A 26009-nucleotide genomic window follows, 5' to 3' on the forward strand; every position below is an offset into this window, starting at 1 on the left:
CTTCCAACCGAGTGAATGTGCGCATGCGGGTTTCTCTGTGGGTTTTCTGCAAAAATTTTACACACCGACGATAGTTGTGTGATGCGGTTTTTGTTGCGCATGCCGATCATTCGAAACTTACACACGTACAGCAAGATCACCGATCATCACCATCATCACCGGGCGCAGCGTGTGTGTGTGTGTTGGTCGGAAGATTCTTAAAAGTTTAATCCCCAGCATCACGGGTCACCAATGGTCTCACTGGGCTCTCACAGTCACAACATCTCGGCCCGTTTCGCGCGCCTGTGGTCTGTGGATGTTGAAGAACACGAAGGGTTGTTGTATCGAAATGACCTTCACCGGCCGGTCAGTTTGTGCGATCGGCCGTGTTTCCCCCTCGTGAGGGAAGGGGGTGGTATTTGGGAGATGCAGAACTTGACGCCCTTCACCCTCATCACGCACACACAAAATCCGCGTTGCGTCCCTCCCCGTACGTCTCACGCCCGGATGGAGTGAGTAAAAATAACAACAAAGCGCGCGCGCGCAAAAAAAAAACGCGAAACAAACAAAAACAATCAACTTCAATCACTCAAACGGTGTGTTTTACCACCACAGCAGGGGCTACCCACTCGTGACAGTGCACCATCGTGTGTCCACACTGGTACGATGGGGAATGATATTTCGGTATCAGCGATTCATCTCACTTAATCTCATCTCACTTCATTCGTATGCTCGATCTTATGCTTTGTGTTGTGTTATTTAATAAGAAATAAAATAAAATTCTTTATCTAAACTTATGCACCCCCATTTGCGAAAGATTTGTTGTTCCACCCCTATTACGTTTCTCACTCGGTAAGTGAGAACGAATGAAGCATCTTCTCACTATCGAATAGATCCAGCAAGAAAGAAAGAGAGAGAGAGCGAGAGTGTGTGCAAAATCTTAAACCACGTTCCGCACTAAATCGCGATCGTGTGATTTTCTGTTGTTTATTTTTTTTCCTTCATCCTATTCTGACATTCTCTTAATGGTTTCTACTTTTGTTGTTAAGTACAAAATTCTGTCCAAAAGGTGAATGATGATGATGATGATGGTGCGGGATCGAGAACGAACGCGGAAAATAGGGGTTACCGGTTGCGCCGAAGTATACTTCTTGGCCTTGAAGAACTCGTTGGCCGGTGTGTGTTTGTGTGTCTGTGACTGTGTGCGAAGGTTTCTCCCAACCTTCGCACACGGGACCCGCTCGTTTTCGTATCCGGAGCACGATTTCCGGGTCGCGAAATTGAAAGTAATGCCGGGTTTTTTTTTGCTTCTTTTCTTAATGTCGAATTGGATAATGTCGACGAGAACGTTTAGCCGAGAGTGACTCACAACATTCACAACTGTACTAATTAGTGGATTTTGTTCGTTTTGTTGTTGTTTTTTTCTTTATTGGTGTGTCCTGTTTCCTATAACCAATCGATTATGATCGTGCCGAAACGGCCAAAAACCAACGAACGTTCGTAAAGGGTTCAAGGACACGGAAAAGCCACAGAAAAAGGGTTTACCTCTGGTGAATTTAATTTTTGCGAAAGAGGTCTACATTGGCCCAATTCCAAGGTTTTTTTTTTGGATTGGAGTTACGTTTTCTTCAAGCATTTTGTACAGCAAATTTACAATCCTGATGTTGTTTATTGCGCTTTTTTTTTGTTCGTTACTGTTTGCAAGACCTTGTGTGTTTTGCGTTAAGATTGATATTTATTTCTTGATAATGATTTGCGCCGTAATTACCTTACTATTAGTGTAACGAAATCTCCTATCTCATTAATATCGTAATGGGCAAAAAAGTGGCCTACAAAAGCAAAAGTGAAGAACACGGACACGTCTGTTCGATTGCCGCAGGAGACAGTGTCGTCCAACGATACATAATGATGCCGATTTGGACGACGACGATGATGATGATGACGACGACGATGGAGGGGTCCCACGATAACGGTTTGCCAACACGAACGGAGCTTCACGCGCTTAATTAATTCCAACGAAATATGGTTGCAGAAGAGGCCGAGCATAAAAATAACATAAATGGTGTTGGACGTGGAAGTAGAATTGGGTGGGTGTGTTTGTTTGTGTGGCTGCGTATGATCGCGAACGATCTAGAACGACGAACGGTGGTGTTGAGACAAGCAAACGGGCAAACTGTCAAAAAGACCGGAAGCTGATATGGAACAACATAGGAAGAAGCTAGAAGAGGAGAAAATTACAGTGTTTGAGAAACGCATCGAACGAGAGACAATGCGTTGGGACAAAGAGAGCGTCAAACTAATGGTTAAGTTGGTCGGAGTTTTTCCCCTGAAAACGAGTAGAAAGGGACACATTTGAATGTGTTTTGAATGGCCATAAATTTGACCATTGTAAGTTTAATGGATGTTTTATGTAGCTCATGTTTTGTGGACATTATACTTATGTAGTGAGTTTTACCAGACCCAGATGAAGAAGGAAACACACACACACACACGTGTCCGAAATGAGCAGCATCCGCTTTAAGAAGTCCCCGTCGGTAGTTGATGAGCTACAAGCTTCGCTTTAGGATAAAGAAAAAACATCCATTTTCGTTGGCTTTATTATTGGTGGGGAATTTTAATAAGCGTTTCACTGCTAAAAAATATTAATTGGTGCAAATTTTAAAACACAACCCAACCAACGCTGATCCTCTGTCTGGTTGCGATTTTATGGCTTGGAAATAAAACCTTTTTTTATGAGAGGTTTCCCCTTAGAACGATGTTTCAGCTATCGCTTTAACATGCTTTCGGTGACGAAAGTATTTTCTTTTCTGGAAACACATTTTGCTTTTATTAATTATTGGGGGGTTTTTGTGGCAGCAGTAAAATGCATTGTTATACATAATTGTATTTTTTGGAAAGTATTTGGAAAAATAAACACCATGTAAGTTGTTCTGAATAAGGATAAAAATCTCGTTTAAGTATCATAAGAAGAACCTGATAATTGAAAAAAAGTTTAAAAAAATATTTACACGCTAAACCTTAATTCTTATTGTTGTTTTTACAAATAATAATGCAAAGCGAAAAAAAAATATTGAAACCAAAATATCTTAAAACCATATGGTCGATCACAATGGTGGACTGTGGGGCGCAAACAAATAAAACTTGCAACGCATCATGAGCAGACGCGTTCAGATAAATATTTACCCTTTCAAATTGTGATGTGTTTGATTGAGCAGAAGGGCGAATGTATATTTTCACTGCTGCAATCATCATCAATTCTCTCGTGCAAAAACAATAACAACTTAGAACACAGCAAGAAATGGATCAGCACAGCCGCATGTTGCCGTTGCCGAAGGTTTGAATATTATTTGGGTTTCATTTTAAAATAGTTTTCATTGCATCTTGTTGCATTGGTGGTTAAAAATGAAATATCTCTCAATTTCCTTCTCTTGAGGAGTTGCATATATCTCGGAGACAACTGTTTGCAAATGCATTTCAAAATGCATCCGAGAGCGATCTGCAAATGCACTCCACAAGGAGAGCAAGTAAAGGAACAAAAGAATCTAAGTAACAACCACTTTTTCAAGACTACAGTACGAAGCCGGGTGTAGTTGGAACCCCCAATATGACTTATAGTCATGCACACACTACCAAACATACCCGGTCTCGGTGTGTTTTTTTTAAGGAGACTTAAACTTCCATAAGACATCCGTGAGAGAACGAGCGAGAACAACTGCAGGGTTTTATGCCGCCAACAGAATCCGACGGGATTAAAATGGAGGACATTGTCTTTGGGATGGTGGAAAAGAGTGGAGAACCACACGGACCGCGGACCGGCGGAAGGCGAGAGAGGTTTCGTAGCTCTGGCTAAAAGGAAAATGTGCGGGTGGTCAACCAAAAAAAAAACACACCCCGATCGAACGGCGTCGTCTGCTTGGGGAGGACGGTTTGCCCCGACAGTCCGCGGGTGGCTGGGAAATAATGCACTCTGGGTAATGCAATGGCTCGCGAGCGACGAAACGAAACGGTCGGGGGTGCATCGTGCAACGTAGACAAAATGACAAAAACAAAAAAGAAACAAGCGGGAATAAAGAGCAGAAGAAGGAATATAAATACAGGCGCACAACACGGAGAATTCCCAAAGCAAAAGTGAAGCAAAGAAAGAGAATCAAGAGAAGGAAAAAAACACAGAATTTAAACAATAAGAAGATAACGAACGCAATAAAGCATCTCGGAAAAAAGGATAGCAAATGCAGCAGCAAACAATAAACTAGAAGAATGAGCAAAGAAACCAGCAAAGACGAAAAGGAAGAAACACAGGAACGGGTTAAGAAAGAAGGAAACTGAACATAAACGAAGCAGCTAGAATCGAAGGAGTTAAATAAGGCACGGAAAAATGGGAAGACAGCACAATGAAGAAGGAAACAACAACACGCGACGGACAAGATAAAGCTAACAAAAAAAAAACGGAGAAGAAGGATTTCTTGGCGTGGTGTGTGTTGTGATGCTGTGAAGCTGACATTAGCAGCGCGCAAGGGCACGTTGGGAAATCCAGCGCGCGAGAGCGGTGGGGTAACAAGCAAAACTGGTTTTCGAGCTGTTTGGTTCAAGAGTTCTGTTCGGATTCTTACTTGCCAACGTTCGCTTAAGACGCGTTTTGCTCCTTTTTTTCACGTTTTGCTCGAAACCCCCAACGTTTGCTTCCTTTAGTTTTCGTGTGCGTGTGTGTCTGTGTCTTTTTTTTGTAATTTACCTATTCCTTTTCTTAGTTCGCGTTTTCATCTTTCTTCTTATGGGGTTTGTCTCGCGGGTTTTGGTCGCGGGGGATGCTATTTCTCTTCTGTGTTTAGTTCGTTCTTGCGTTCTTCGTGTTCGTGTTTTATTATCGTTTCTTTCCGTTGCTTTGCGCAAAGACGTTGTTATTTTGTTAGTTATTTTTCTCTTACGTCTTTTTTATGCGTTTGCTGCGGCGTGCTTTTTTTACTTTTTTTAACTGGATATTCGCTTCCCGAACGCCGCTCCCACATTCCTGTGCCATGAGCTGGAAGTGGTTGCGCTTTTTTTTGGTTGCTTCGTTTTCATCTCTGTCTTTTTTCTTTTCGAACGGATGTTGTCTCTTGCGAAACTGCGAACACGCGCTCATTCGTTTCAGAATTCCACTAATCGAGTAGAGTTTTCATCGAAGCAGAGCTACAACAAAAACCACCCGCGATGGGAAATGGATTTTTGGCGCGGTTTTTTTATAACGTGCGAATCAGAAGGTACGGCACGAATGTGCATCTTCGGCCGCGTACGGAAGCAACATTCGTCATAGTGCTGTGTTGCACGGTGGTTTTGAAGATCAGCACCGTACCACACGCAAGACAACGCCATCACCTTTGAACTGACGGTTGCATAAAACTTCGATGCTCAGTAGGGGTAGTCTCTTGATGGCTTAATTAGCGGCATCGGCTTTGGTCCGGTAACGACTATTTGAAACGGGGAAGCATAAGCAACACCGGACACATATTTCCCTTCGACGAGCAGCGTGATTTAGTGATGTCCAGCGTAAGTCCTGAGACTTAGGTTTTATTACCTGTCGTAGAAGAAGCGAATACTGCTGCTAGTGTGATGAAGTCGTCGAAGACCTCTGACCTCGGGAAAGTTCCACGTAACGATCTGTTTGTTTCTCATAGCGCGCTGGTTAAAAGTGATAAAAATATTAGAACTAACTTAATGAAGCTAGCCACGAGTAGGTCGTCGGCGGTGACGATCCTTTCCTGTCACAAATAACTCTACCCAAGATGACACTAGTCCATTCAGACGAAAAAGCATGCTGTGGTCCATCTCGAACTCGAACGTGTCATAAATATTTAAATGCAGACACACTTTTGTGATTCATATTCATTTTTTTCACAAACGGCCACTTTCAATCGGCTCAACTAATCAAGGAAAGCGGATTTTAGTTTTCATTCCTTCTCCTCGTGTGGATGTGGATGTGTGGCATATGAATTCCAATCATATCGCGATTTCGTCGCGCTTGTTCGCGGATGTGGAATTTAATTTAATTTGCCTCTCTTTCCCGATGTTTGAATGAACGAGCAAAACGATGCAATAGCGGGCAGTTGGTTCTTTTTTTTTTTTGGGTTGTTGTTTTAAAAATTCATAAATCCTGATTTAGCATACCTAGCCATTTTACTTCCCTCTTGCCGCTAACGTCACGTCAGCTGTCGACGAACCCAACCCCGCACCGTTCGGCGGAGTTATTTTAATAATGTGTGAATTTTGAAGCTTTTTTTTACTCTTGTGCTTTTTTCGTATTTCACTCACTGGGGGGATGGCATTCGCTTAGACAGGGAAGATCTGCTCATTTATCATCGTCGTAACCGCGTCGTTGCCCTTCGTTGCCGCGGCCGTGCACGTGCAACATTGCGTTCCTTTGCTTTCACGGAACAGGGAAAGTCATTCGTTAGGGTTTTATTCATTTTTGTGTTGTTTCGTCTGCATTTTTTACTTGCGTTTCTTCTTTCCATTTTCACTATCTCTATCTCTCGCTCTCTCTCTCTCTTGTTTCTTTATGATGTTATTTTTTGGTTCATCTTTTCCATCCTCTGTAAAGGATTATGCTATTTTTCTTGCTTACCAGCACCTTTTCGGTCATCATCATCAGCATCAGTATTGTAATCATCTTCATCATTATTATCATCATCAGCGACAATCATTTCTCATTGCCGTGGCCTTTTTATTTTGCCTTCAACTTACTTCTTATTAGGTTCATTATTGAACAATAATGAGCCGCCGGGAATGGCATTCTCACTGTGTAGTAGCGCGGAATCCATAAATGGGACCAATCAGTAGAGGCAAAATTGTTCCACATGAGCAAAACAAAGGATGTGGAAGGCCGGCCTCTCTTCGGTAATAGAAGGTGGTGTGGTGTCATTTCTCCTTTGCGCTAGGCGAACGATTCGAGCAGTTTTTGACAGGTTGTCAAACCGGCTGTCAAACTGCATGAATTAAGATCAATCTACTAAGCGGTGACAGGTGACAGCATAGCTTAATTGGGTACGTTGCGGAGTCTGTCTTGAAGCGTTATTTAAAGAAATTAGAATGCATAAATATATATTTTTTATATTTTGCATTTTATTTCTCATCAAATCCTTCGGCATCCTTCAGCGAAACGAATGCAATTAAAGAAGGATGTTATTTCTCGTATGCTACTACTATCTTACCTTCCCGGTAGCGAATGTTTTGAATGTCTTGTACGCCGTCGTGTCAAACACTTTTCACGAGTCGCGCCAGGCCAAGCGACACAATCTGCGTGTGCACCCCGTGTTCTATTTTAATCTTTCTAACCAAAACATATCCCCACCGTTATGACCCTCCGCCTCGGTTGGCTTACTTCTTGCCTTCACCTCAGCTTTGTTAGTTGTCGGTACAGCAATGAAATGCTATTGAGGTCCCGTAACGTTACCAGAGTTGGTTGGGGTTTTGTTTTTTTTTGCATTTCTGCCTGCAGAATTGTGCAGCTGCCGTCTGGGTGTTATTTCTGCGGCAGCACGAATACATAGCTTAAAATAATTATAATCATAACAACTAAACCCTCGCGCACACTGTTGATATGTTGTTGAAGCGATTCCTGTGCAATGAGATGGATTGATGGGTGCAGGTTTTAATATTTGTTCAGGTGCAACGAATCGAGCATGCACACTGGCCCCTCATGTAAGAAGAGAAGTGTTCTTTCGTACGAGTGAAAATATATCGTAATTTTTGTTTAACGCTTCCAAGTGAAAACACTCGTCGTTTTTTTGGTGCACTCGTGTAAGCAATTTTGGATTGCAGTTCAGTAAGAAACATGTTTTTTTTTTCAATCATCCCCTAGTTAAGAGTTTGAAAAGTATGCGTCGGGCAAATGGTTCACAGATGGGTGACTAACACGCGGTGGCGTAACGCAATTTAAAGAAATGACAACTTTTCCCCATTATTCACAAATTTCGCTTGCGTTCAATTAGGGATGATTCCATCTACTTTCTTCTTTCTCTCCCTCCTAGCGGTACTTGTTTTTACAAGCGGTAATTGCGGTAAAATGTGCCCAACATGGGTACAAATGATGGTGGAAGCAGCTGACGTCAATTGACCATGACTCCCTTCCAATGCAAGAAAATGCTCACTTTAAATGATTCATTTTTCAATTTTCTCGTCTTTGAATTCATGCTACGAAAACTTAGGGAAACATTTTGGGTTTTTTTTATAATGTTAAAGTTAAAGTTAGAAAACAGTGTCAATGTCCTTCCTTTATTCCAGAAGCAACTCAATTAGCGAACGTCCTTAACCGGACAATAATCAGGATGCAATTGAATGTCATTAGAAAGATTGCAATGGGTGCAACAAGTGTAAAATTATTCATTGCACAAATAAACAAACATTAGCGTGTCTCCTTCTTTTTGATGTGGAGCGCAAAGAATGATTAAGCGAGTGTTCTTAATCATTTGCGCAAGACAAAATCTCTTCATCATGTTTTGCTCCATCGCTCAAACTGGGCTACATTATTCGATGCACCAGTGTAAAGTTTCATCATCAAGAAGCAAGAATTCATCCAACCTGCAAGATCAAGAAGACACAAATTGAAAACAAACGTACTGACAGAATGGCAAAGAGAGAAGAAAATCATTAAATTAAATTTTCGGAAAGCAACCAAAAAGAGACTCGAGTTCGGTTTCGCTTTCGAGCGCGGAATTTGTACACCTTCCCGAGGACGCGCGCGCACGTTACCTTCCGTTCCGCTTTGCTGTCGACGACATTCGTTCGTTGTCTTGTTTTGTGTGCTGGCTTTATTTTGGCTACGCCATTAATTTAGATCTTCCCCGATTTCTGTCCTTGCCGACGGTCGCAAGAATCGAGATAGCGAAAAATTTAATTATGTTAAATAAAACATAAAAATGATAATAACTCTTGACGACGGCCAGTGGCAAAGTTTGGGAACAGGAATTGTGACCGTTTGGATGTTGGCAGGCTGCCAGACGAATGGTAGAAGATGCATGAAAGTGGAAGATAAAAATAAAACAACACAAAAAGCAGAAGCAGAATTACGGAGAACAAATGAAGCACGGACGGACAGGGGTGACATAAAGTGAGCGAAAACAATAAAGAAAACTTCAAACCATGTAACTAAAGGAAACATGAGAATATTGCGGTAGAGAATTATAAAACATGTAAAAAAATGGCGGGAAAATAGGAGAACTCAAGTAAAACACCAAAAATAAACTGCAATATTAAAAATAACACACAAAAAAGAATAGAGAAAACATGAAAATTTGTTAAAAAAAAGGTCAAATCAATACTAAAAATAACGAAACGTAGAAGAAACCGCATAAAACGTGTTTAACAATTGCGATCGATTTTTGCGGTTTTTTTTGTGGTGGCGGAAAATTGCTTATATGTGTGTGCGCACACATAATTTCCCTTCCCTTCCCTCTCTCTCGCTCTCTTAAAACATCCTTCAACAGCATGCATCTAGTGTATGCGATGCTCAATGAAATAAACGAAAAAGGAGAAGGAAAAGTAAAAAAAATCAAAAAAAGAAGAAAGAAACGTTCAGGACACACAAACACACGATAAAAGAAAATGTGTAAAGGAAAAGCGAAGATGCAACCGCGATTTCGTGATGATAATAAATGTCTGGCTGTGTGGAATAAATTGTCCAGTGTTTGCTAAAAAGCGCAAAGAGAAAAGTTACGAAACGAAATGGGAAGAAAAGAAGAGTTGATAAGAAGATCAGCAATTTTGTAAATAACCGAACGGCGAACAAGAAGCAATAAATAAATGTGTGTAAAGAGTTTTGTTAAAAGAAAAGAAGAGGAGTTTTGAAAAATTAAAGGATAAAGAAAAGTGCAAGAAGAGCGAAGAAGAATAGGAAGATTGTGTCTCGATGAAGAGTTATTTCGTTGTTGTTTCGAAGTTAGAGAAGAACCATTAATCGAAAACGGAAAGGGGAAGAAACGGAAGGTGGGGCAATCGATGCTGCCGCGGCCCCCTAGTGCCGCCTCAAAAGGAAGCGAAGAAAAATGTGAGAATTTATTGATATTTTGAAATTCCGATAGTGAGGTTCGTTGTTCGGTGTGCGTGTGTGTGTGTATGCGTCGGCTTATAAAGGTCCTCGTATGTGGGCAAAAGGTACTTGTGATTGATGTTTGTGTGCGCACGTTCCTCGCATAAAGTCATCAACGAATTTCGAATTATAAGTTTTGCCGCTAGTGCTGTCGCCCGACATTTTCCATTCCAAATTTTCAATGACAATTTTCCGGCTTCATGCATTATGCTTTCTCAGAAGTTAGTTTCTATCACTTTTCATTCGTTCTTCAGTGCTCGAAAAGTAAGGAGCGGTAAACCTTTTTTTCTTTTGTGTGGCTGCAATAATGATAAGAACAGGGAAAGAAGCTGCAAAAAAACGTAGTCGGAAGAGAGGGGGATGGATTATGATTTATATGCTTTAATCAAAATGATTTATGCTGCTTCAAGGCAGACGGCATACACATGAAAAGGAAAGTGTTGAATAGCGCTTGGGACATGTCGGCAAAAAAGGGGGAGAGCGAATGTGAGCGGAACCGAGCGGAAAAGTTAAATATGAGTGCTGGAGGAAAATTTATTACCAAATTTATTAGTATATTTTACTCCATCCATTCTTTTTTTTTTACTTCATTCCGCGCCGGTTACCTGTGGGCTGCATAAAGGGCGTTCCAGTGAGGGGATGGAGGAGGATATAGGGGTAGCAATAAAGGAACGACAAGAACGAAACGACGACAGAGAAAATGACCCACCATAAGAAAACGTCTTTTATAATGGTCCATTGCTCTTCCTGCTCTGGTGGTGGAAGATTCATTTTGATGGATTCTTCACGCAGAATGGGTATCTGTGTGCCAAGGAGTGTTTGGAGCAATTCGGAGGAATGTTCTCGATGATAGTGTACGTGTAAATGATTAGAAGGTTTTTTTTGCGAAACCTAAAACAAAAGTATTTAAAAAATGGGTACAATTGAAATAATGCTTCTATTTAATGAAAGAACCATTATGTAAATAATAATTTCTTTGTTTTTTGTTTTTGTTCATACCATCGAACTAAAGTTGACTTCCCAGTGAAGGGATTTTATTTTCACAATTAAATTTTATTGCCACAAGAAACATGCGGAGTGGATCCATTAAAGTGCCACTTGCCACATTCCGTAGTGTGTGTATGTGCGTGTGTGTCTTTTATAATTTTCATTTGTTTTTCTTTCACTTAATACTCTCGGGCGCAAACAGTTTTGTTGTGCTATTTTTTCTCTCTCTCCCTCCCAACACCCATTACCTGTCCAGTGTTAGGGGGACTTCTTTTACGGGGTGTTTTCTCGGAAATCACTTCGCTTCTAATCTTAAATTGCTGACTTGAGAAAACTTGTCCCGAAAACTTTGATTATCAAGTGGAAGAGAAAGTGGGAAGAGAGCTCTTTTTGTCTTTATCTTTTCCTATTTTTATGTGTTTTCCGGATTTCGAATCGTGGTGCTCCCACCAACACGATGGTTTAGCAACTTCTGGACACTCACTGGACGTTGGTCACTCTAATGATGGTCATTTTATTGTTATTTCTACGTATGATGATTGTTACCGGCAACTCGGCATTGACTGCAATAAAATCGACTTTTTCGATCGTTTCTTTAGTAGCTTCTTCTTAATTGTTTAATTACGCACCGGTTTGCTACCGTTTGCTGGCATTAGTGGTTGGACGACGTGGTTGACGTGTGTGTTTAGAGTGGGTTATAAAACCGGAGGATTGTATTAAAAACACTCACTTTTTTTTTTGTTAAAGGTTTCTCTGTTCGACTTTAAGCTTCATTAGTTGACCATTTCTTACTTGAGGTGAAAAGAAGATTTAAATAAGCAATTTATTTAGAATAACGAGAAGGATCTAAAAAGTAAAGTATAGAAGACAGGAAACGAAACGATGCTGCATTTTGCAAAAAAGGTATTAATTAGCAATTTTCTCACCAAGAACTATGTTTCCCTCGTAACAAACAACACACTTCTTAAAGTGGTTAATTCTTTAAGGCATTATCCCATTTTCATTTGCCCTCCCACTTGTCCACCTACTGTTTAGTCAATTAAACACGAAAGGACAAGATAAACAACACAAGACAACAGAAGAAAAAGGAAGCCCAAGGAAAAAAACAGAACTTCTAAAACCGATCCCGGGCGGATGTGTTTTCCGGTGCGTCGTTTTACGAAGGCGTGAAAAATCAAAACACACTTCAAAAGCTTATACAGTAGCGGTAAGGATAAACCAAAAACCCTCCTCTCCTTCGGTTGGAAATGTGGTTGGTGGTGCGTTGGGGGAAAAAGGTTGTCTAGAAAGTTTGGCCTCCTTTTGCGAATTGTTACTTGTGCCGGTCTGGTTCTGCTCTGGTTTCTTGAAGTGTGTATATGAGCTTCGCATTCCTTGCAATCAGCCTCCAGTTTTTCTACGCGGTGGCGGCGCGCCCTGTTGGGAAAGAAAGTTGGCGCCAGAAGAATTTCGTTAACACCCAAACGCCCAACTTGTGCTGTGAGTACAAGTGCGTCTTTATTTTGTTGTGTTTTTCACGATTTTTCTTTCTTTTTTTGTTTTGTTGTTTGTAGCAGGGTCGTTGCTCTACTCTAATGGAGTACTGGAGGTTTTCCCGCAATCGGATTACGGGGTTTCATTCATTAATTTCTGTGCGAGCGTAAAAATGAACGATGCGGGTGTTTTACTTGGGGGAAAGCAATTCATAATAAGCACTCTTCTTGGTTTAATGTGCATATATTTTTTTTTGTTAAAATTTTGATCTCTGTATTAATGTTTTCCGTTTTTTTTCTCTCATTTATTTCCAGGTAAGCGACAAGAAATCGGTTAGTGGGCGATGACTTTTCTTTCTTCATTTTGTAATTAGTACGCATGTTTAAGACACACGGTACACAAACTGTAAGTAAACAGAACATCAAACGAACGAGCTTCTTGGAAATCCGGCCCAGTGATTTTGACATTTTCCCCGAACGAAAAAAAGAGGTCTCTCAGAAATGGAGCCAATTTTCTTGTACGAATATTTCGTTAAAACATTACTCAAACCCACAGTCGAAACAAATTTAAGCATATGCCTTTTTGGTTGCTTTTTCACATCGCAGCTTCTCATCATCATCATCATCAGCGGAAAGCATACGGGCGTAATTTATTAGCTCATTTCAACCATCGTATGCGAACGAGAAAGCTAATATCGCAATCGAATATTTAGCAGTGCAGGGCCCCAGCGGGATGATGCACTGTTCTAATGCACTGCGCAACAGCCAACCAGCCAGCCAGCCAGTGTCCGTGCAGTGTGTGTTTCGATAAATAATTTAAATCACGATCTCTCGCGCATTGCTCGTTCCCGGGCCCCAAATCATCCCGGCAATGGCAATAAATTCAATGGGTACCGAGCTGCTGACGATGGTGTCGGTCCTCAGTACGGCAGCATAAATTTTCAGTTCAAAAGGAAAATTATAATCTAAAATCCTCACCAACCCCACCGGCACGTGTTTGGATGGGGTTGGGGGTTATTTGAAAGTGTACAGACAACGGCGTTCCGAGACGAGCAGGGAATTGCATCCTTAGGAGTGGGCAAATGAAAGTACGCAAAACTCGTGCGAGATACGATTGGCCCGAGCTATTCCCCTTTCCAACTGCGAAATAGACACAGGTCTGGGAAATGCGATCACTTGTCACACACGAATGGAAGGATCGCACCCGAAAACTAGTCTCTCCCAATAGCTAGAAGTAGCTAGGTGGGATGATCGTACTCCATCGTACAGATGAAGCCCAATGCAGCCCAACGCATCGCAGGGATTTTGTGCTTTTAAATTATGTTCAGCACACGAAATGCACGACTGTTGGGCTGAAGAACGGATGCACAATTTTCGCATCTTACCGGATGTTGTCGGACACGACACTGTCACAAAAGCAAGCGCACTCCATTCGGCAGACAACCTCACACCTCATCTCTGTGTATGGTCGTCTAAAGGCCCGGTACCGAGCGTTAATTGAAATTCCTCCCTGTTTTCCTCCACCACGATCACGTGACGGTGATGAACCATGGTGCCGAAGCTTTCTACAGATGAATTCTGGTTCCTTTTCCCGTAGGGGCCCAGTCCGTATCCAGGGTAAGCTTTAGCTGGGAGTCCATGGGGCTAGCCATGCAATAATGGCTTTTCTGTGCGTATGCATTTTATCTGGCACGGTTGCATCTTTTCGGGGGAGAGGTGCGTACTCTGACTCTCTCGGATGAGGCTGCCGGCTAAATATAATATTGAATACAAATACACCTTCATCCCACCAGACCAGACAAACGGTGCAGTGTTTGTTGAGGTTTAACTAGCTCCGGGTGTGTGTGTGTGAATCATCTTTTGTTGTTTTCTAATTTTGCCTCAATACCTGAGCTCTAACGAGGGGACGACTGAGCTTTGATTGTGTTATGTCTCCACCGGCGCGTAAACTCTGTCGGTTAAGCTGAACAGGAGCTCCTGGAGGCTAATTTTAATATCCCTCAATAAGCTCTCGGTTTTGGGGTTTTCCCCCTCCGAAAAATCTCCCTTTTTCGATGGAAAGAGAAATATTTTCATTAGTTAGTTTCTCGATGGAAGTGTCGCTTAGGAGGAGGTTTTTCTCGCACACACCCCTACTTCCACTCGTAACTCGCAACTGGAGAAAAAAACATCAAATCCAATTTGATTTATCTCGCTGGACGAATTCGCACCAGCCTCATGTGCATCGGAAAGCATACTCCAATCTGTACGATCGCCCAACCTTAGCCAGGGCTTCCTCGGGCTCGAAACGATGTGAAGGATTTAATTTTATGACATACTCAGGTCCTCGGATCCTTCTTCCGAAAAACGCAGTCAAAAGCTTCTATTGTTTGATGCTGCCAAAAAACAGGGATTTGTGGTGCGATTCCCGCTTCGGCGGGAGGTAGAAGTTGTGCTAGAATTTAATTAGTTTGTACTGTTTGGAACCTTACCGTCGGGTCCGCTTTATTTGAATCGACAGAAATGACGTTTCAATTAACATGTACACGGTCTCCATCGAGATGGCGCAGTGCGTTCGTTCGACGTCTCTTTAGGTATCTTTTTAAGGATGAAATCTTTTCATGGAGAATTTAATGAATTGCAAACAAGTTAAAAAATTATTACTAGTTCCAACACAAAGAAGTTGCATGTTTTTATTTATTGATTTATGAAATGAAACTGAAGAAATAATTGCAAATAGATAGTAAATAAAAAATCAATATCGATTCTTTCGCAGAAGCTAATTGTGGGTGTTAAATCGGATTTCCCCGATCAGTTCACCAACGTGGAAAAATGGTTGGAAACTATCCACCAAGCTTTTTTTTGTTCAGCTCCACACAAGCCTTCACTGCTGCACCTGCACTTGGACCAGAAATAGAAACGTAATTGCGTCGCCGCATGATGACGATGATATACACGTTGCACAACACTCATCGTCACAATAAGCGAAGACAGACAAAGGGCTACACAACAAGAGAAGCGAAAGAAATAAAAAAAAAACCGCCCGCCAGACACTATCACCTCACGAGTTGCATTTGATGACGGGGTTCCGGTGCATTCGTTCTCAGTTTTATTGATAGGTGCGGAAAACGATTACTCATCGCCATTTTGGTCAACATTTGTTGTGAGTAACGAGTAAGGGAAAACGAGCGGGGGCTGGGACTCTTCCCTTGTAGACGAAACAAAAGAAAACAGAAAAAAGCTGGTCGTCGTATAGAAACAAAATCCTCAAACCTCGCTTGGTATGAGATGACAATTTTCCAATGATTTTCTATTCTGACGCTTGTCATGCTGTGTTGCTACACGCTTCGAAATGCCATGTTTCGATGGGACAGAACGTATATGAAAACTACGGGATGTACTGCCCGAAAACTGGAACCTCATCCACTTATTTGCCACCGTTGGCCACAAGATCACCGAAGGTTCAATTAATCGACGAAACCCCTTTTTTTGTGTGCATGTGTGTGGACAGAGAAATGGTTTGATCTGGATCACAAAACCTATCCCGGACAAGTGATATAGGGTGGGTGACTACGGCACTACAGCATCAGCTCGTAGCATGTTCCATTTTGGGTATATCACTTTTCCGACTGCAATTTTCCTGCAGCTATTGGACGGCCAGCTGGACGAGCAATCACCGCTCGTAGGGACCAATCATCAATTGATACGGCACGACGAGACACCAAATCCCTTTCCACTTGTCGGAAGGGTTTCCATCACGGTCAATTGGTGTATTTGAATGAGGTGTGTTTTTGTGGCGACATCTGTGAAGGGAGTCCTTGTGTATTTGCTGGCGGTTAGGATGCATTCCTGGATGCGCCCACATCTTTCCCCAAACGGTGGTTGTGGTGTGTGCCGAAATAAATTGAGAGCATATATTTGCATACGCGAGGTATTTTTTCCACAGTTTGTTTGGTTGCGTTTTTGAATTGCAACGTTCCATTCGTCGTCAATATATCTGGGTACTGTTAAATTGACACGACATGTTGATAAGGGGTTTTTGTGCAGCTGCAACATTGTAGAACAATTTGTTTAAAAAATAATGGTTTGAATTTATTCCATTTCACTTCCTTTTGCATTGTAAATTTTTAACACGTGCACGTGCAAAATGTATCTTTTTTGTTATGGATCGTATATTTTACCTGATGAAAGTGTAATCATAATTTAGATTTGTTTAAACTTTTTGCCCAAACTGCAATATGTACTCTTATGTAGGATTTATCCGCTTTTTGAGAACAACTGAAAATATTTGAATTTCTGGATTCTATTTTAGTGGAACTTCAATATGTAGAGGAAAATATGAAGATCTAATACACTGATTGATTTACAAATGTGTTAATTTAGAATTGTTTTTAGTTCTGGATTCCATCCAGAATCTAGGATCCAGTATCTCGAATTCCAGACCTTCTTTAAAACATCCTTTTTTAATTTGAACAAAGTAATAGCTCCACTGGATAAATGTTTTCTAAAAAGCTCCAAAAGGTATGCAATCCGCGGCACAAAAGTTAACGCTTTAAAGTCTTACTACTATTCCCCTTTACATTGTGGTAAAAAATAAAGATATCTCGCACCAACTTTAATACGATTTCGATCTGCGACCTCTGTAGTGCATTGTCTGGCGTCGTGTGCTTCATTAAACATAAGTGTCCACAACAGCATCACGCAGCACGCAGGTTAATGATAGGCTTTTAATCGCCAATCAACATGGTCTCTCGATGGTGGTTGTACTGAGTATTCGAATCCGCCGTCGCCGTTGTGTGTGACACAACCTGTGCGTGCGTGTGACTTCATTAACAGTATGAAGAAGTATATGTGTATGTGTGTGTCGAATGCTGAACTGGTTCATGTCCCCGTTTTGGTGTCACTTTCCCACGAACACCATCGCTCCATCGCGAGACCACCAATCGGCGATAAATACCGATAATACCAACCATAAATAAACGTTCGCGGTTGCGGTGAATTCGTCCGGATGATGTGTTCCTTTTTCGCGCTTTCCTTCCCGGTCTGTACACCTTTCACCGGCGCCCACCGCCAGGTCGTGTCGTGTGCTTAACAATCTGTTGATCGCACCATCCGTCGAGCTGTGACGATGACGGGGTGTGTGTGACAGGGTGCGAATCAGATTATAACATTTAACACTCTTGCCGAAAATGCTTCACAAATGTTTCCATCGTTCGGTAGGAAAGACCGACCGGGGGGTACAATAATAACAACCCCTTGTTTGGGTGTATATGCTGCCACAAATATGTGAATGAACGAACGGAAAAAGCGGGCGACAGGGCGAATGAAGAGGATGGGTTTTTGGGTTGGTGTAAATTTCTCCCGCAAGCCAATCAAGCGAGCACGCGACATGAACTCATCCGAAATTATTTCATGCAAATACACATCCGCCGGTATGACCAGCAGGGGGGCAGTCAGTGGCACGATGAGACGAAGGATAGACACGAGAGAAACACGGCGATATATAGTAAAAAGGTGACATGTTTCAGACCGTACCAATCCACTTTTGCCCTTCCCCCCCAAAAACTGACCGGAGATTCGAAGCGGAAGTGGCAATCAATTTGAATCCAATTTTCGATACAACCTTCCCGTGCGACTCACAGCGAAACGGAATAAATCGAACACGGACCCCCACACTCCCCGCCCGAAAATGATGTTGATGATGATGATCGCGTGCGATGAGTGTTTGTGCGGTTTTTGCTGGGCCCGCGCGTCACGCCACGATGCGCTCTTCGATTTTTATTTGTTTGTTCTGGTTTTTTTTTGTTTGTGAGATGATGCGCTTGTGAGCGGTGAAGTTGATGTACAGAGGCATTGGAATTGAACAAAACCCACAAACTTCCCGTTCGACTCCACTTGAAGCTCTCCCACACCCCCCGCAAAAAACCCCACGAAGCGGAATGTATGAATGAAATGTATCAATGAATGAGAAACCCGAACCATTTGCTGCAGGAAGAGGAAAATGGTAAATAAAGTGCACTTTCCGTGGTGGCTGTCCACCGTGTGACAAACTGCCACAGCAGCAATGAATGCGCGCGCGGGGGGTTGATGCTGTTGCACGCAAAACCGTATGCACGCCCGCCGTACTCCGGCCAAGGTCAGCAAAACCGAGGTGGGGAGGAGGAACAAAACAGATTAAAATATGCATGCATGTACATAAATATAAATTCGAAAGTAAAGAATAACTGATGAACCCGACAATAGTGGAGGGGTTTGGCAAAAATTCCCACCGCCGGTGAAACGACGATGCCACAAAATTCCCGTATCGATGGCGGGCGGGCACTACCGTCCGACCATGCAACAACTGCGCGTTGTGAATGAAAACAAGCTGCGAATTAAATTTGATGTGCGTGTGTGCGAGAGTGTGATTTCGGTGAGGATTTTGGATGAAACGCGCTCCCCCCTCTCCCCCTCCGCCCCCAACACGGCAGGCATCAGGTTTGTGGTGTGGTTTTACGCATCCGAAAAGGGCTCTCTCCCGCTGGTGGTGTGTGGAGCACGGCGCGCGATCCCTTTCTGGCAGCCGCCCCGGGGGTGGTATGCGTACGTTATCAATTAAAATATACACGTGCTTTTGTGAAGTTCGCGTGTTCATGTACGTATGTGCGTGTGTGTGTGATGAAAGTTGGGAATCCATTTATTGCATGTGTTTATTGCAATTGCAATCGGAGGCAGCTTTTGCTGGGAGGGGTTTTTTGGGGAAGACATGAAGATGTTGTTTTGGTTGTTGATCGCTCTCGATTTCATTTTCAACCGGATCAGCTGTTTTGCCTGTGTATTGATTTAATTACGTTCTGCAAACGAGAAGACTGGCGAGAATTCCGGTTGTTGAACTATCATATTACATACATAATTGGTGCCGTGACAAGGATGCAATTTTTTCCTACTTTCCGTGTAATTCCTTTCTCATTAAAAAATCATTTCATTCATAAACTCTAAATCAATGAATGAATTGAAGAAAAAAAAACAACCACAGCTGATAAGACTTTCGGATCCCGAAAGGAGCAGAAAATAGCACGCCGGTGGTGTATTTATTTTCAACCGGCATTTAGCATCTGACTTTCGGAAATTCGTCTACAAACGGATCGTCTTTTCGCCGGGAATCGGGAAGTGCAGGTGGGTGGTGGGGGAAAAGAAAAGTGTCTGTTTTCTTGGTGAAAAAAAAACACAAACTTTCCCAAACCCAGTGGTCAAAAGGTGGCAAAAAAACCGCTTAAACCTTCCCCTCCATCAAAATATAACCGTCTGTGGCAGATCCAGCGCAAAACGAGAGAAGAAAGTTCAAGCACTTGAAACCCTCAAGGGACTTTGCCTGACCGTACCCGTGATAGAAGGTGATACAAAAACAAACGGTTCAGTAACCCACCCGTCTCCTTTCTCTCTCTCTTCCTCTCTCTTTGTTTTGTTCCCGCGAGGATAACGATTGAATGGTTTTTGGCACCAGGAAAATCGGTTTCCTTGGGCGACAACGGGATGGAATGTGCCCATACCGGTCAGACTTGCCAGACGCAAGTTTTTTGGGACGATTATGTACTTAACTTTATAAATAGACATATTTTTTCGGACCGCATTCGGAAAATCGGGTCCTGGGTTGATGTTTTCTTTCCCATTCATGTTTCTGGCGTAGTTTTGCGTATCATATTTTTCCTTGACCGTTAAGGAAATGGGCTTAATGTATAGCAAAAACCAAGCTCCTGAGGTGGGGAAAGAATGGGAAAACTCTTCACGAAGGATGCGTAATCTTTTTACTACGATCCGTAATTTATACCGATTCGATTTTTCCTTGAGAGGAGAAGGGGGGTAAGTGAAAAAGAATAAAACAGGAAAATCTTCATGACCTGCCCTTGAGGCTGTAAAAGATGGTCATTTTTTTTGGGCCCATGTTCACAACCCAACCTCGTTTGTGTTTGTTTTAATGGTTTTCCGCTAAACGTTAAAGAGCCGAACCGAACCCAGCACGAGGACGAGAAAACAGTTCCCCAAAAATGATGGAAGAAAGTAACTGGAAACAAAACAAAACTTTGCCCTGATAAGCCGTGGATGTCCAACAGGTTACTTAATTCTTTTGGCTATGCACGACTTGCAGTTGTGAATCGTTTGCTTTTTTTTGCTTTTCCGGAACGCTTTTCCTTTAGATGTTTAACATGGGTTTTCGATATGGTGGCTATTTTGTTTCGTTTCCCCTTTCGTGGGTATTTGCTGAAATGGAGACTTAAAGAGCATGAGTCAAATGAAGACCGAAAAAAGGGTTAATACTGCTCTACGGACTATTTCCTGATCGCGAAGACAGTGTTCTTGTAGGTCACGGTTATACCCTTCAGATACGCATTCTTCATGGTGCGTTTAAGTATGCGAACAATCTGGCCAGGCGTTTTCTTCTATCCTGAGCCTTAGAGATTCACATAGTGCCTTCTATACATAGACATATAAATAAAATCTATTTTATTTTCTCCCCCAATGAGTTGAAGTATTTTTTTTTTTTTGGGGACGGGCGATGTTGGATCGATACCCTCCACACAAACACTGGCAATGGGGGAAAACGACGCAGCTGCTGGGACACGCTGATGATGATGAGTTCCACCTGCTTCCGTTGTTATGACAGCAAACGACCTTTTGCGTGCGGTAGGCGCTTAAAGTGGCAAGAGTTTTGTGTGTTTCGCGTTATTATTATGTTGTTTTTTTTGCGTTCTAAATTTGACGAAGACACACAACGACAACAACAAAAAAGACTCAGAGGGAAATGTTGCCAAATGATGGCTATAAGAGGGTGAAAAAAAGGGCTTCACAAAGTTTTGTCTTTTATAATACACCTTGGACGAACGGTGGCAAAAGTTTGGTTGTCTACTTAAGGATTTTCATTTTTCATTCAGTTATGAGGAAAGAAAATCACGTCCCACCACCCCAAAAGCCCTCAGCACACACACACACCCAGGTGGGGACGGTAAATGAGGTCAAACGATGAGGAAAAAAAAGCAGGCGAGGAAGCCATTTGATAAACGCGTTGCGTCCCCTCAAGGACGGAATGATAAATTGGTGTTTAATTTAAGGGACCCTTTGTCCCTTTTACTGTTCTTGCACATTCGCAATCCAACTCCACCGGTGGGGAGAGGTTTTTTTTGTTTGTTGAATTATTCAAGACAGCAATCACCAGCTGGTGGCTGCCCGATTTTACCGATCAGGAGGAGAAGAGGAAAAGAAAGAAAAAAAGGATCCAATACGTGAATCAGGTCATAACGGTGCAACACCGGTGTGTGACACGTGTTTGTCATAAATGAAAGTGGGTGGCCAACGGTTCTGAGATGACCTTTCGCGCGTACGGCATACATAAGAGAGTGTTTGTTTGGCTTCATCGGCGGACTTTTCCCTGTAGGAAGTGTTAGCGTACTAGGAATCATCATTAGTGCACACACGCGTATCATAAAAATTGTCTGACGTGATTAATGGATGACGCTTTACAGCAATACGTATTGGTTAATTTGGTCTAGTGCCTTGTAGCCATTTAATCCGTGAAGTCGTGCTGATGAAATTACACATGAAAATGAACAATCCGCAACACCTAAACGACTCCTTCAGAATGTGGAAGTGTGTGTATATTGAGTGTGAAAAATCATTTATCAACCAAAAGCCGACGGGACACCAGGCGAGCCAAGGAGGACATCATTACGGGCAAAAATATAAATATGTTGACCGCACGCCCGTTAATCGTCGCTGATCCCTAAACCAACTCTCCAATGTGAAGAAACGAGGGGCTGCTTTTGTGTACTTGTTCGATCGTTTGTTAAACATTGACCCATGTGTTCTTCCCTCCTTTTTTATTTTGTACCACCCGATTAGGCGCGTGGAGCACCGAAAAAAAAACACAACATTCCTGTTTTTTACCCCATGCTCCCTCCCCCCCCACAAACATGTCTCTCGCCCTCTCGGGTCCAACGGGTGTCAAGATGTCGAGCACTCGAGGCTAAATTCTCATTTTCCTGCGCTAATGAGCTACGGGACCCCCAAGTCCTCCCCGCTTTTGTCCTATGTTGGGAAGTGGAGGATATCGTTTCCCGATCATTAGCGCAACAAAACTCTGCTTGCCGCCGCCAGTGCTCCGTTACGGACATACTTTGTTGTTGTTTTTCTTTTCATGTCATTTAGATTGGAACAACTCTCCACATGAGCGCGTGTGTGTGTCGGAGGCATTTTGTTTGTGCGCTCAGGAGTTTTCTGTCAGCCGTGCAGAGAGCAAACATTATTTATGTTCCAATCCTAATTTTGTATTATTTTTATTTTATTTTAACATCCGTACATTGCGTACACCCGGTCAGAAGCACCTGGTGTTGGTTGTTGTTGTTGAATTTACCTTCTGTTTTTTTTCCCTCTCTCCCTTCAAAGCAGTAAGCGAGGTCGCAAACATGTCGATTGGAAGTGGAAAGTTAATTACAAAAACACACCCTATAATGTCCCGACCCCTTCGCCCGCTGGTGGCACCGGGGTGAACCCCCCGAATCGAAGTTGTCATGGATTTGTAAGTTTGGAGCACCATGCCGAAAAACTGTCGTCCTAAATGAGACTAATTTCTGTGCACCTTTCCTCTATCCACCGCTCCCGAGGTTCTTGACCGTTCTTCATTACGGAGTGGAGTTGTTGGGGTTTGACTATGCGTTGCTACGAGTAACACAACATTTGGAAATAATTAATGACTTTGCAAACCATTCCAAGGGGTCTTGATCTTTCGGAGCTCTCCGAATGTCTCTGTAGTAAGGTCATGAAATTTTCTATTACTACTGCTACTAGAAGTTCAACTTGTCAGACTCCGGAAGCCCAATTTTTCAAAATTCACTATACAGAATCAGCTTTTTCCTTCCGTCATTTCGCGGAAACATTGTGCCTACATGGTGAACCCAAGGACCAATTCTAATCAAAAACTTTCGTCCTCCTAATGAAAGTAACTCAAAAACGACGAACGTACAGGAATCTCCATTTGCCGACAGATGGAAGTAATTAGACAGGATTTTTTTCGTTTTTTCGTTTGAATTTTTGGGGGTGAAATCCTCCGTTCACAAGCAAATGTGTTTGTGGTCGTTATGCAAATTTTCCTATTTTTGCAAAGCTCCCAAAACACACACACACACGTTAAGGGGTTCTTTCCAAGTTCTAGATATTACGGGGCCTTCTAATTGCCTTCAACACATTCCATCAGAGGTAAGGATTGGCATTTTGTGCTGGAGTGTTGGAATACAAACGAACCGAAACACGTGTATAGCATGAGGTTAGGTTAGGGAAAGATTGAAATAGTGTTTTGGTAACAACAACAAAAAGGTATGAAAATAATGTTGAAGACTGTCCGTTCTGGGGGCGGAGAAAGGAGGAGAAGAGTATTTTCTTTTCCTCTCTCTGGTCCAAAGGGTCTGAAGAAATTCAAGCAATCAAGGAAGGAATTGTGTTTACGCAAGTAACATCACCCACCGTCATCATGATGGTGCCAATGTTGATGATGATGATGATGATGATGAATACCCTTGTATAACACACAAACACCCCCCTCTTATTCTGCCATTTCCTCATCCTGATTCAACACCCCCACCCTCCATCCCTCCCCTACAACAAACAACAACAATCAACCCACTGATGAGAAGGAAATGTCCGCCTCAAACACACACACACACACACAAAGGGCCCACGAAGCAGGAGGTTTGTTACTGCTTCGTCATCGTGTGCGCAGATGGCGCCACCCGTGGCAGCATCGTTCAGTTCTGTTCGTCCGGGTTTTTAGGAATGCCAGCATAATTTGGTTGATGTTTACACTGAAAGAGAGCAGTTCAAAACAGTCCAGACCATTCAAATATTGGTCCCCAGTATATGCATCCCGGTGTGTGGTTCTAAAACACAAACACACCCCAGTGCACAATTGCCAAACTTCTAAGGACATAGTATGCGTAAATAGTGTATTGCTGCAGCTACTCCTAGAACTCGGCAATTAGTGTAGGATGCTTTAGAATACAATCCATTTAACCTTTTGTGTGTTGAAATATTGCCACCGCAGAACGGATTTTGCCGGCAGAGTTCTTTCAGGGGTCACACATACACACACACAAATTCTGGCTCCAAACAAAATGGCGGCATGTCTTTCAATAGCTTTAGTGAAGAAAAGGGGACGGTTTTTATTGCGGAGAGTGATGAAAATGCGAGGTGTATTTTTCCGGTGTATTCGCATAAACTTTTCCATAACTTGTCCGCCATCTTGTCTCCTACCACCTTCCTCGTGCACCATGTTATTTTTTTTTGTTCGGCCACAAAAATACATGTCCCCGTCTACACACATCCTACAATGGACGCATGTGTGTGCGTGTGTGTGTGTGTCGAAAATTGATTGCCAAATAAATTAATGGTCCGTAAAAGTCAAATTTTCCAAATCCCTCACAACTGTGTTCCCACACCAAACCGTCCCCGGTCTACGCCATGATGTTTCTCTCTCTTTCTCTCCGTCGCCATTTGGTGGAGGTTTTTGGTGCATTACGAAACAATGAGCACTCAGTGGAGACGTGTGTGTCTCCAAAATGGAGAGGTTTTCTGTCGGTCGGTGATTTTTGGCATGGATTGGACGAGTTGAAAGATGCCCCACCTAGCGCCCCCTTTCTAGCGCCCTATTGAGTGAGCCGTCCTGTCGTAGTTTGAGGTCTTTTGCCAAGATAACGGATGAATAATAACGATAATTAAGGCGAAGACTCTCTCTCTCTCTCTCTCTCTCTGGCCCTTTCGACTCAGCCCTCGTGTTTCGGTTGTGTTCGGTTTGCACCCTTTACGTATACCAACCCTTAACGCTCGGCCCTACCGCCCTACCCTTTCAAGACCGTCTGCGCCAAAAGAAACACAGCCAGAACCGTATATTATCAGAGTCTTTCCTGCTCTAGTGCTGTCGCGACTCGGTTGCGTTTTGTGCTGCGTTTTCGTGGTGCATTTATGTGGAAAGACTCACCTTTCTTCGCAGTTCTATCTTCCCTCCCGCCCATTACGCCGCTTACGCTAAAACTGCTAGAAGGAAGGAATGAATTGTTATTAATACCATTAATTAGTATTTACTATTATTAGATTTTCCCGCTTGTTTCGCAAAAAAACGGTAGGAAGGTTTCACTAACACAAACATACATAGTCTGCCTGATCGGTCGATCGTTAGCTGTGCAGGCAAAGACGGTTGTTAGTTTGCACGGGCCTAGCGTATGTCTTAAGCCGTTTAATCCTACATTCGCTAATGTTCAACCGTAAACAATCTCGCTGTGTTCCCCCGTTTGCTTTCCTACACATTGAAAAAGGGGTGAGACATGGCCGAGTGGGATGGTTTAGAGAAATATAATTCAATAATAAATAGCGTTTTTCTTCAGGCCATAAATTTTCATTCTCGTTTCCGTTTGGTTTTTTGTTTTGTTTTCTGTTGCTTTTTATGCCATGAGAAAATGGCGGATATTAATCACATTCATCGTACGGGGTTTAGAGCGAAGCACATAGTT

At 42.6% G+C, this 26009-nt stretch overlaps 1 protein-coding gene across 7 annotated transcripts in view; it reads left to right on the forward strand.

The window, feature by feature from the left end:
- Window positions 1–26009, forward strand: part of LOC125770622 (DNA N6-methyl adenine demethylase) — a 161339-nt gene that overhangs the window by 112082 nt on the left and 23248 nt on the right. For 3 of the 7 annotated variants that reach the window (XM_049440461.1, XM_049440462.1, XM_049440464.1), the window contains one exon: window positions 12817–12834. The exons of 3 other annotated variants lie outside the window; for them this stretch is intronic. In XM_049440461.1, coding sequence (XP_049296418.1) covers window positions 12817–12834 — 18 coding nt within the window. Of the gene's footprint in view, window positions 1–9440; window positions 10108–12816; window positions 12835–26009 lie in introns of those variants that run through there. One more of the 7 variants, XM_049440466.1, reaches the window with a different exon arrangement.

Source organism: Anopheles funestus, chromosome 3RL (assembly GCF_943734845.2).
Source record: "Anopheles funestus chromosome 3RL, idAnoFuneDA-416_04, whole genome shotgun sequence".
Classification (NCBI taxonomy): Eukaryota; Metazoa; Arthropoda; class Insecta; order Diptera; family Culicidae; genus Anopheles; species Anopheles funestus.